Source organism: Metarhizium acridum (assembly GCF_019434415.1).
Source record: "Metarhizium acridum strain ARSEF 324 chromosome Unknown scaffold_141, whole genome shotgun sequence".
NCBI classification, from domain to species: Eukaryota; Fungi; Ascomycota; class Sordariomycetes; order Hypocreales; family Clavicipitaceae; genus Metarhizium; species Metarhizium acridum.
In genome coordinates, this window is record NW_027094020.1 from 3025632 (window position 1) to 3037878 (window position 12247).

The window sequence follows — 12247 nt, forward strand, 5'->3', positions numbered from 1 at the left end:
CCGCAAGAAAATTCGGGTACGCAGACAAAGGGCCATTCCAAGATTATCTCAAGAATGAGAATACTAACGTTGAATTACAGTGCGACGGACGACGTCCAGTTTGTTCAGCTTGTGTGAAGGTAATGTGGACGATTGCACGTACAGAGATGAGTCAACTTTGTCGCACGAGTCACAATCGGTCTTACTGGAGGTCATACGGCTCTTAAACGCTGCTCCTAAGGAAGTCGCTTTCCAACAACTACGGGACCTAAGAAAGAAGTTGATACATCCATAATTTTAAAGACGCTGAGGGGCAATGACGATTCGCAGATAGAGCTGCCCGATTACGCCCTGACCAGTACAGCAAACATGAATTCATTCCTAGCTACTGAGTTAGGACCACAAAATTCAAATGCATATTCACCCCGCCATTCTCTCGAGGTGTCCAGCATACAAAAAGAGGTTTACCAGCAATTGGTGCATCCAGACCGGGGCGGAGCAGATCTGTCTTCCGAACGAGATCAAGACGAAACAACGGCCGATAAATCACGTCCTCTTTGTGATGGTAGGCTTGAAAAGCTAGATATTACTGCTTGGAGCAAAGTCCCATCAGTAATGATGTCGCTTCTCGTGCCATATCTTTATATCTTGAAACAGACCATCCTCTTTTAGGATTCTTCGAACCCAGCGCATTTGTGTCTGATCTTCTCACGGGTAAAACTGAATACTGCTCTTCGATCTTCGTCAATGCCCTTCTTTATTGGGCTTGTGTTGGTTATTATATTCGTGGCGATTTGATGGCTATTCCTGACTGACTTGACGCATATCAAATGAATAGTGTACAGGATCCCGACAGTGCAGCCCTCTCTATCCAGTTTTGCAACGAAGCGGAGAGACATTGGGCAGACCAATGCGAGGTTGACTCACTACTCAATATCGCCGCGGCGTTGTTCCTAAGCCTGGGATACTTGGGTCAAGGCAGAGATCATTCTGTCCTCTATTACATTGAAGCTGCGTCGAATATGGCTGAGCGTATGCGTCTTTTCGAGCTCGAAGTTGACCCTGCAACTGGCAAAATTAGGTGGTTGTTGGCCCATGTAACAAGTGCATACCAATACGCCGCGTGGGGCACCTTTAACTGGATCACGTAAGCTTTCCCTCAAAGTATCAGCGCTTTTGATGCCTCTATTTTCTGCTCCTGACCCATTTGTATAGACACATGTCGCTGTTCCACCGTCAGCCTGGTCTGAAATGCCCGAAGCAACCGCCGCGTGTTCCTGCTCCGGGAACAAGAAGAAATGATACCACTAGCTTGAGACACCTCTGTGCATCAGAAGACGACGCAGAATTGGCTTACATGGGCGGTGTATTCTGTCACCTGTGTGAGTTTTGGACCATCATGCACGAGGTTGCTCTCATGTATACCAAACACAGTGGGTCACTCCTGACTGAGCAACGGACTTTACGGTTCGCAGAATACAAGTTTCGTGAGCTGCTTGCGTGGAGTAACCGTCTACCGACAACCTTTTCACAGAACGAACGCCACCCTCACTACGTTCAAGTACTGCAGTAAGAAGCAGCATCCCGACGGTCATGAAAGGCTTGCATGAGCTCGTTTTAACTCTTCATTCAGTATATGGCTCCATGCTGCTATCCTTGACATATTCCGGCATTCTTCTTCAGGCCCGTTGCATAGTCAGCGTCTTCGGACCTTTACGAGCCTCTTTGATTCAGCATCTTACTCGATTTTATGGCATGTTGCTCTGACTTGTCTTGCGAATGAAATTCTCAATAACCAAAAGACGAGTCTTGGTTCTTCTACTTCTTACTCTGTGTATACGGCTATGAAAGACTTCAACCCTCCTGGCGGGTCACTAAAACCCTTTCCACGGCCCTTTTATCATTGACGCTGCGAAAGGGTGACATATCAAGTTCTACAGCTCTTCAAATTTTGGGCGAAGTTGGCAATAACAACGACCTTGATACTCTACCTGGGGATATTAGGGCGACGTTTATGCTGGACTTGGACTTGGCAATATATAATCCGCAATTCGCCTCTGCTGAACAGGTAGCAGACGATTTTGGGCAGAACATTCTTCAAAGACATTCTCGACAAACATAAGCCGCGTTGACGGCAAATTTCCATGCCTTTAAGCATTTCCGTTGTTGCGACTTACTCTTGTAAAACAGGTGTAATACTATTATGCTTAAAACACGTACTCTGTTGCAGCTGCTAAGCTCAAAGAAATCTGTATCGTGTACATATAGCATGGTGTTGCCTTCCCGCATAAGTTTACCGAAGCCGCTGGGTAATGACTGATACATCCGGGGCGCTCGACGACTACATCTGAGGACCCGGAAGCAAGATCACAGCCTTTTCTTGATCCATTGTTAGGCGGCGAAGCTCAAGCCTTGCTTCCCTTAATGAGGTCTACGATCTTGCCTTTAGCAACTGTTGACAGACAGGCCAATGGCTCCGTTGCACATTATACTTCGCGTCTGGTATTGGCAGCACTTCCAAACGCGGTTGGCTATACTGCTAACTTGTTGGTGCTTGAGCTCAGCAGAAGGGCATATGCGCTACAATTTACTCATATACGCTCCAACTCGTTCAAGTATCTGCAGCGAAGATCTTCATATTTTGGCACTACCTACGAAGGCTGACGCCATGAACGCTTTGCACATGCTTTTTGAAACAATCTAAGCTAGGCAAGAAGTCCCCCAAATGCTTTCATCGCGGATGGCGGCAGACAAACCTACCGCCTGTGCGCTCATGTTTCAGATGAACGTTTTCGACATGATCCATCATATGAGATACACGGTTGAAGGAATGCGCGCGTATGCTATATGGGAGCCGCTCTTCGCCGACACAATATATACACTGCGTCTTACCGAGAATAAACGGGAATTCCTCGACTTCGACACTTCTTCGTGTAGGGAAGCTTCTGACAAATGCGAATCTCAGCCGGAGCTAGAGATGAAGGTGGTCGCACTTCGCAGCGCGAGGCGAGTCGAACCATCAAATCCACGGCTTGGATTTTGCGGTTCGTAATATCCTTGGTAGGTATGGCCTGTCGAAAATCGCTTAATATGGTTTGCAGCTGTTCCCGCTCCTCTAATTGATGCTGCATGTCAGGATTCAGTACAGAATTTCTGTCGATTGAGTTTGTTGTCGATCGGCCGCGCTGCCTTTGCAGTTCCTCGTTGTGGATGCGCCGGCGACAAGCTTCCTGATAGACTTTTGTCACATCATGTCGGAACCCTTCTCGGCGTTTCTCAAGCCGCTTTGCAACAGTTGGTAGTCTTCTTTGATGCCCTTTGCAGCATACTTAATATAGCCATACTCTTGTCTTATGCGAATAGACATTAATTTAACGCGTCTCCGAAGGTCGGCAACTTCGGGATCAATTTGGAAGCTTAGCTAAGTCTGTCTTGGGGATCTCTTTAGGGACTTCCGGGTTACATCTAATGCTCATATGTGTAAATGCCCGAGTCAGACCATCAGCCGATGGGTCTCTTTCGAGGAATGCGTCTTGTGTATTGAACCCTATCCGATAATTCTAGTACGCATTCTGCATACATCCGGTCATTGGATCGTGCCGCAAAACCTGATCTATAATAGAGTCAGGCGCAACGCCAAGGAGAGCATTTGCATGGCCGCGGCGGAAGCAATATAATGTCCATTTTCCCTTTGAGCCTAATTCTGAGCCGATCCTATTGAGATAAAAGGCATATGTCGAGTACTTCATAGGTTCTGTTGCGGATTTAATCCATCCACCTGCCGTGCGAACTGATTTTCGAAACACGGGTATTTTGAGCTTTGAGGGCTTCCAGTGTACCTTCGTTGCGCTTCTGCGAATTTGAGTAGAAAAAAATGGTGCAGCATGCATGAAGCCATCTACTTCAATTGCATCGTCACGAATGGCTTGAGCCAAGAAGTGTGTGACAGGACAAAGAATAGGCAGTGGGTTCTCACGAAATAAGAAGACGGTACTTCAACTGCAGTTAGCATGCATATGACGCATCAAACGATACAATGATCACTGGCCTTACTTACGGCTTTGGTTTTCTGTCGACTCCTTTATGACATCGGAAAAACACTTCCATCGCTAAAACGTCTCGCCCTCGGCCATTAGGATCCTGAACAATCCAAAGAACGATGTCTTGATAGCAAAGCGCTTTGTGCTTTCGAATCAAGGGTGCGTCATCTTCAGCGCCATTCGTGTCTGTTGTTGTTGTATTCATCTCCGGGCCGGTGATGACAGTAGTGATTTCGCCTATGCTGGATGTGTGTTTCGCAAATCTAGAATAAAAACGTTGTTATTAAACCTTTATCACAATATTGCCACGTGATCGCATTTCTCCAAGTGCCATGATCCTTCTCACGACAAAACCTGACTACCATTCAGCAAAGCAGAGGGCATGCGACGAGACCTGCTGACGGACTTGGTTGATAAATTTTTTCTTGATGTAGTAAATATTGGCCTTTGTGGTGTCTGCGTCTATTGGGTCAAGGAACGTCGTTTCATTCATCTCTCTCTGCATGCGGTGGTAGCCATTTACATCCAACTTGTGCTTCTGATGCTCCGTTGGCGCCAATGTAGCCTTGTGGCGTCTCCTAGCGGCGACCTCGAGCGCTAGCAGAACTTGATCATGAAGCTGGCCGATCATGGTCTTGAAAATGAACGCTCACAAGCTGGGGATTGAAAGAAGTCAGCCTTGTATCTGAACTAACAAAGTAACGCAGTAAAGTGTTTAGTAGAAGCTGCGGATGTTCTCGTTATTTACGAACGGATGCTGCTGTGCTCAGCTGTCAAATCTACGCCAGGTCCAGTGAGGCAGATTAGGCGGCTGGGGCTGGGGCTGGGGCTGGCGTGGGGCGCTTTGGCGCAGCCATCAGGTACGAAACCCACTGTACGAGCTCTTCGAGTGGACCCGGGGGAGGGGGTGCGTCGAGGAGTGCCCCACCGGTCAAAGCCGCCAAAAGCGGCGGCAATTGTCGCCGTGTTGGGAGGACGAAACCGCAACACTTGGCTTTGTAGTATAATAATAATATAATATTATTAAATACCTTTAAATCAATTACTTTTTTTTTCTTTTTTTTATAATTAATAATCAAGGCAAAGAAATTATGTAATCTATTATAAATATTATATAATCTTTAATAAATTATATAAATGAGACATCTATAATTTACTTATATACTCTATATATTTACGAGATGAAACATTGCATCTAATATCCGAACTAATACACAACTTCTTCTCCCTCATTTTGAAGCTTCTATTCCGCGGTAGTAATTCTCCATTCTTGCACGCCAGCTGTGCCATAACGAGCGCAGATGTTCGTCCCCTTCTTGCCAAAACTTTTGGTGTAAGCAGCGGACCCCTGCCGCTAAATCTCTTGCATTGGGGTAATTCGCATTCCACCTCCAGTTCAGCTCCTCCCAAGGCATTGGTCCGTCGTGGCGGAAGATGTGGTTGAGCATAGACTGTTCCATCATGACGGAGGGGAAACTGTCGTTCAGCGCCATGACGTGCATGAAGAGGCTGAACATTTCCTCGGACGGTCTCGTGACCCAGAAGCCCGCGTTGAAGTAGTCGCTTCTGGCCATCGGGTCTGGCGGCACGACGTGGTCGTGACCCTGTCGGTAGCCGTTGTCCGGCCGGGCCGCAAATACGTATTCGTCAACGTATGTGCCGCCTCCTTCCCACGGACGGTCTGGGACAGTCCTCTTTGGTTCACGCACCGCGAGCTCGTCGAATACATCGTCGATGGGCCGCGTGAGCAGGCTGTCGGCGTCGATGAAAAGCAGGCGAGTGTACTGCGTCATTTGGATGAGGCGGAGCTTGGTGAATTGGTCCTTCCACCGATGGATGGGTATCTTGATCCAGGACGGTAGACCAACGTCCTGCACCGGCACGACGATGGCCCCGTCTTGCCGAAGTTGCTGCCGGTTGCTTTCAGGCACGTCGTTTGTGACCGCGACCACCCAGTCGATGCGTCGGCGGTTGCGGTCCCTGATGCACGTCTCGTTGGCGTGGATGAGCTGGTAGGTAAGGACTCTCGCAGCGGTGAAGTAACCGCCCTCGTCTGAATCTTCCGCCGAGTCCCCGGTCAAAAAGGTTGCAATGGCATAACGCGTCGGGGGAGTCGTTGAGTCGGAAGCGTCATGGGCAGGCCAGGATGCTCTCCGATGGAGAGTTAATACGATCAGAAGCAACCACACGCACACGCACGCGACACTGGTTTTGAAGCGGTACATGGCGACCCCCAATCACAACCGCGGGGTTGCGACTGAGCGTGACTTTGCAAGGATCGAGCAAGTTAAAAGGGAATAGATGAATATACTCTAAATAACGTGGGACCTACAGAGGATAAAAAGAACGGGGACCAGTGAGCCAGAAGATATACTTGCCTCTTCTGTTATGCTATGACGACTGTACATAGTGCCACGTGGTCAAGTCTTTTTACCAATGTTACGGTTACGGCGTTTTTGTCATGTCTCTGACTCAAAGTGTTTCGAGTTTCAACGGGCCCCGTTTATGACTCGAGATGCACCGACTCATGTTCGGATTCCACAGCCAATAAGACAGTACAGAGCTGTATTTTGGTGTGCCAAGTAAGCTGTATGCATGACTGTTAATTAGATTTAATTGAAATTAATTTAAATGTAATTGAATAACTAATACTCCCACTTTTTAACGTATTCTATATATTAAAACCTATTCATAAACTTACTTTAATAAACACGTGAAGTTATATTCTCAACTTTGTCGCCTATTTCTGCCTTGGGAGCCAAGCAAATATACGTACGATGATAATATCATGTCTAGCATGATACAGTTGCTAGACCAACTTGTATTCGATATTCGCCTCGATTAGCGGAAGTGGAGTAGTCGCCCGGTATAGCAGGGGCTCCGACCCGAGTCATGTCCGAATCGGAACGGAATCGGCTTTTCCTTTGGGTCATCCTGGAAGGCAGACTACCAGACTCGGCCCTGGCAAGAAAGTTGGTCAACTGCTCTGGTGCGCACGACATTGAAATCTTGTTCATTTACGGGGACTGCACTCTGCTGCCCAAGACTTTAGCTGACGTGCCGAGGGAAACACACAAGCACCAGTATTCGCTTGGGTTGAGATGATGGTCTTCTCTAGGATGTCCAGAATTTTCTCCAGGCCATCCCTGAATTAGTAAGATAGTAGCACACATTGAATGTTAAAGCGGGAAAGACATACTCGTTTTTCGTTTTGATGTAAGAATAGATTGGACAATCTCCGTTATCAGAAAAGTAGATGCAAGAGCCGTAATGAGCCGGCAGATTTCTGACAAGTGGGAATATCAGTCTAATAGATAGTGTCGCAGTTTAGTGAAATGGTTCTGCGTTGCAAGTCGAGCATTTGCATGCCCTGCGTCGTAACATAAAGCTAGTGTCTATTGTGAGGTTATGCCGCATAAGCAGGTTTTCTTTTCTTTTTCCAAGGACTAGTAGTCTCGGCCGCACCTTACGTCTAATGCAGCAATCGAACAACTCAAATGTTAATCTTGGCATACGACTTGGCCAACAACTGTCTAACTTAGAAGTTGTCGTCATCCTGTTTATTGATGGCCACCCACAACGTATCCCGAGGCCGTAGGCTCAGATGATCGATAATCCATAGCAGCATCGGCCTACCGACCATATTGATCAATGGTTTTGGGTAGCGAACCTTTGTTGGAGAAACGCGTGCCATTGCCGCCAATGGGGATAATGACATTGAGCGGCGCTTGGTCATGTCTCTAGGAAGGCATTATGAATTATGCGGGTGTAACTGACGTCTAGTCGCTTGGTTATGGTTCTAGGTGGCATGAAGGGAACTGGCTTGTTTTGTATATTTATAAGTCGACAGACCGGCATGAAACCAAGAATCATGCCACCCATTCCCGCCACGATACTAAGTAATGCTGCACGAAGCCACACATTCGAGAGCAATGCATCTCTAACCACGTGAAACTAAAAAAGAAAAGAAAAGAGAGAAATTAAAAAAATGTTTTATTAAGTTATTTAAGAAATGAATGTTATAAGCTAGTTTATTCTGATTATAAAGGGATAAAGTAGTATATATTTATATTTTTACTATAAATTGATATTAATTATAACTTTATAAACTGTTCTCTAAGATAACGCTCACGTTCTAAATTTAAGCTTAAATGCTCTTTACCGTTACACCGCTTTTAAGTGTATGAACAAGGTAAATGAATCGGGTCTGAAATTTAAGTAGCCAACGCAAGGGATGGCACAACCATTTCTGGCTTGATTCGGAACATAGCCTCGCGGCAGCCAGTCTCAAAATGGCGCCATGCATAATCGTAACAATGCCTCAACTTGCTCCTCATAGTGTTCGTGGGTCGATTTTATTCTAGCTTGAAAGGACCCGGGCCTTTTTCGTCTTGGACCCTTATGCTTGGCTAGGCGGATACGTACCGAGAATCTCCGCGGCCTTTGAACCGTCTCCATCCCCACGGTGGCCGAGGGGAGAGAGAACGGTCTCCATATGTGTGTCCCGTGATTACTACGTAAACACATAAAGCGCACAGGTGCTAAAACGAAATTCTCAACGGACTACGCAAGCCGTAGTTGCCGAAAGGTCAGTGGTAGTCTTTGATCCCGGGAACCGTCTGGCCCATGATATCATTATGAAACCATAGAAGGTGAAGACTAGTCTAAAAGGCGCGCCCAATTGAGTGCATGTCACAACTTTCTACTAGTGGATTTGGGTCAAATATGAACAGGCTACTTTTTGGCTGCTGTGGGCCAGCGTTAATCGGGCAGAGTCATTGTGACTAGCCACGCCCTTGGTGCGGATTGTTTTGAATAATGTCCCGTTATTATAGCCGAATACAGCATTTCCGCGGGCACTGGACTGTTACATCCGTCTAAACAAGGCAAGAGGCAATAGGACTACATGTTCAGACGGGCACTAGACGGGCAAAAGCATAGCACAACTCATATCAGGTGTACCGTTCTTCGCTCCTAGGTAATCCACGGCATACCGCTTAAACTAGGGTTACAAGATTGGCAATGAAATCTGCTCGTCGTAATAAAGGCAAGGGGTGCCCTGACGAGGAATCCAAGCTGTTCAGACTACATTTGTCCACCCTGCGGTCGTCCTCGATTGCAAATACCTTTTCCAAGCCGCTCCCCTCGTACGTACCCAGTAGCCGGCATGAGCGAGCACCTTCTAAAGGACATCTCATCCGAGATGGAAAGGCTAGATGCCGACTGTATAATATTCTACGGGTCCGAGACAGGCACCGCTGAGAGCTACGCGACTCGGCTGGCCGCGGACGGTCGGGGGCGATTCGGCCTTGAAATCGTCATCGCCAATCCCGCCGAGTACAACTTTGACAGACTCGACAAGCTTGCCACTGATAAGATTGTAGTATTCGTCCTGGCGACAACTGGCGATGGAAAGCCAACAGAAAACGCCACAAACCTCTTCAACAGCGTTGCAGGAGAAGCACCAGCCCTCCTTAGGCTTGGAAATTCGCCGCTACAGTCTCTCAAATTCATGATATTCGGCCTCGGGGATAGCACCCACGACCATTACAACGCCATGGCCCGAAGCGTTAACCTCGCCCTCGTCCGTCTCGGCGCAACACGTATAGGCGAACTGGGTGAGGGCGACGACGGCGAGGGGACCCTGGAAGAAGATTTCCTCGCGTGGAAAGAAAGGGCGTGGGCCGCACTTGAACACGTCAGAGGACTACGTCAGGCCGACCCCGAACATGTATATGCTTTGGACGTAGTTGAGCAGCCACATCTCGGTAAGGACTCTGGTGTGGTTTATGCCGGCGAGCACAATGAACAGCACTTAAGGGGCTCTGTAGGCGGTCCGTTCGACAGCCAAAACCCCTCCATTGCGCAAGTATCGGAGATACGGGAGCTATTCAAATCCCCAGACCGAAACTGCCTGCATTTGGATGTCGACATCACCGGCAGCGACCTTTCCTACCACACGGGCGACCATGCCGCCCTGTGGCCGATGAACCCCAACGAGGAAGTCGTCCGCCTTCTGGGAGCCCTCGGCCTTCTAGACAAGCAAGAGAAGGTCATCAGGATCCGGCCGAGATTGCCAATGGCCAGCCTACCACCCAGTCCTACCACTTACGGCGCTCTTTTTCGCCATTATCTCGATATATGCGGGCCAATCTCGCGCGATTTAGTTGCTGCTCTCGCGCCATTCGCGCCCGATGCGACGGGCCGCGCGGAAATGGTTCGCCTAGGTAGTGATAAAGCCAAGTTTGCCGAAGAGGTTACTCGGCCGCATATGAATCTTGCGACGCTCCTGAACGCAGTAGGAAGGGGCATGACATGGGACAAGGTCCCTCTGCCTATCCTTATCGAAGGGATTCCGAGACTAAGTCCACGCTACTACTCCATCTCGTCATCTTCCCTGGAGGAGCCCAGAAACATGTCCATTACGGCCGTCGTAGAAGCCCGGCAGGTGTCACGCGGGCGTCATTTCTACGGCGTCGCAACCAACTACTTGCTTGCCCTCAAGCAGGCAAGAGATGGCGAGGCACGGCCCCTGGCGATGACATATCGCATCGCCGGACCGAGAAACGAGCTCCAAGGGTTCAAGGTCCTAATCCACGTCCGCCACTCCAACTTTAGGCTGCCTGCGAGCCCGCTGTATCCCATCATCATGGTCGGCCCGGGCACTGGCGTCGCGCCTTTCCAAGCCTTTCTCCGGGAACGAGTGTACCAGAGTTTCCACGGCGCACGGGTCGGTCCCATCATGTTATTCTTCGGATGCCGCCACCCACAGCAAGACTTTCTCTACGAAGAAGAGTTTGCGGGGGCGAAGCGGCGCCTTGGTGACGGTTTCCGACTGATTACGGCCTTTTCCAGAGAGGGCAGCGATAAAGTGTACGTGCAGCATCGCATGAAGGACATGGCTGCTGAAATCAACAACCTGCTGCTGCGCGGCGGCCATTTCTACGTCTGTGGTGACGCTGCCAACATGGCGCGAGAGGTCAGAAGCGCTCTGGCGCAGATTATCGCCTAGCAGAGGGGAGTGTCTCTGCCCGAGGCGGAAAGCGTAATGAGGGAAATGAAGGCGGCGAAATCATACCAGGTATGTGTTTTTCTTGCCCATCTGCTGCAGCCGGTAGCGTCTTTTTTGATGAGTACACGCAGAGGGGTTTGACTAACGAGCTGCAGGAGGATGTTTGGTCTTGATATTCCCGCGCATAGATTGACGAGAACTTGGGGCCTCTTTGTAAAAAGGGTTTTGTATTTGCGAGCCACGCTCTCGGTCGACAAGGAAGAAGCGCTCTTTTTGTGCAAGATTTCCCAAATAGTTGTGCTTGGAATGTCCAATATTCAACACTCTACCAGGTATCCTGTGACAAGGGCGTAGTAGAGGGCTTGAAGTAATGACTCGATTTGTCCCATAACAGTCTTTGGTCTCAAGGGACCTTGGGACCAAAGGGTCTGATTTCTACAAAGCGGCGGTGAGCCCTCGAGCCCTGGGGACTCGTGATGGTGGCCCTCGTGTAAATCCGTGTAATATGTCCGGATATTTGATTCGGGCGTAGGGATTTTTCCACGGTGCGGCCAAGGAGATGAGCTGCCGGCGATATTGGCCATGGCTAATTTCATTCGTGCGCGATATGAAGCCTGACGGGCGACTTGAGGTGGCAAGGTGATTGCAAGTCATGGCAAGTCATGTCAATATAATGGTGACATGGCAAAGTAGGATTCTTTGCCCAGGTGAGAGTGACCATGTAGGAGAGACTCATACTTGGCCTCTGGCACGTAAAGTATAGGCCACGCCTGTGCCTTGACCTCGTCACCATCTTGCACCACGTCGCCATGGATTCATGGATGAGTACAGTAGTGGCTGTGGGCTTAGCAGGGACATTGATAACATGACACACGTGCTTGCCGGGATGGCAAATGCGATATCTCGCGATGGGCCCGATTTCTCCCTGTGAAGACTTATCGCCCCGTATTGATAACGAGACTCGGCAGTGACGGCATAGGCCAACATCAACGCAATCAAGAGGTTGTGAAATTGCAGTGGAGGAGGCCATGCATTTCCTCCTGCGTACCCGTGGCGGGAGGAGGAGGTGTTGCATCAAGAACGTGCGCATCTGTCAAAGGATCGGCGGCGGGGCCGATGGTCGATCAGCCTAGCGACTTTTCCACTCACATGTGCGTACAAGATTCCCTGAAGAGGAAAATGGACTGCATCCCTCGCCACGTGATGCAAGAGGTTG

The 12247-nt window shown here is 49.0% G+C and overlaps 5 protein-coding genes across 5 annotated transcripts; 3 read left to right on the forward strand and 2 right to left on the reverse strand.

The window, feature by feature from the left end:
* Positions 1-348: 348 nt before the first annotated feature.
* On the forward strand, positions 349-651 carry J3458_009545 (uncharacterized protein; the record flags this gene model as incomplete). The annotated part of the gene is made up of 1 exon (XM_066119849.1): positions 349-651. The coding sequence occupies one exon, from the start codon at positions 349-351 to the stop codon at positions 649-651; it is 303 nt and encodes a 100-aa protein (XP_065975646.1).
* Positions 652-809: 158 nt separating this feature from the next.
* On the forward strand, positions 810-1552 carry J3458_009546 (uncharacterized protein; the record flags this gene model as incomplete). Its single annotated transcript, XM_066119850.1, has 2 exons — positions 810-1126; positions 1195-1552. 2 exons carry the CDS (start codon positions 810-812, stop codon positions 1550-1552), a joined length of 675 nt encoding a protein of 224 aa, XP_065975647.1.
* Positions 1553-3539: 1987 nt separating this feature from the next.
* On the reverse strand, positions 3540-4650 carry J3458_009547 (uncharacterized protein; the record flags this gene model as incomplete). Its single annotated transcript, XM_066119851.1, has 3 exons — positions 3540-3972; positions 4037-4261; positions 4382-4650. 3 exons carry the CDS (start codon positions 4648-4650, stop codon positions 3540-3542), a joined length of 927 nt encoding a protein of 308 aa, XP_065975648.1.
* A 598-nt stretch (positions 4651-5248) lies between these two features.
* J3458_009548 (uncharacterized protein) lies at positions 5249-6244 on the reverse strand (the record flags this gene model as incomplete). Its single annotated transcript, XM_066119852.1, has 1 exon — positions 5249-6244. The coding sequence occupies one exon, from the start codon at positions 6242-6244 to the stop codon at positions 5249-5251; it is 996 nt and encodes a 331-aa protein (XP_065975649.1).
* A 2629-nt stretch (positions 6245-8873) lies between these two features.
* Positions 8874-11031, forward strand: NCP1_1 (NADPH-cytochrome P450 reductase; the record flags this gene model as incomplete). Its single annotated transcript, XM_007817517.2, has 1 exon — positions 8874-11031. Exon 1 carries the CDS (start codon positions 9187-9189, stop codon positions 11029-11031), a length of 1845 nt encoding a protein of 614 aa, XP_007815708.2. The 5' UTR covers positions 8874-9186.
* Positions 11032-12247: the final 1216 nt, after the last annotated feature.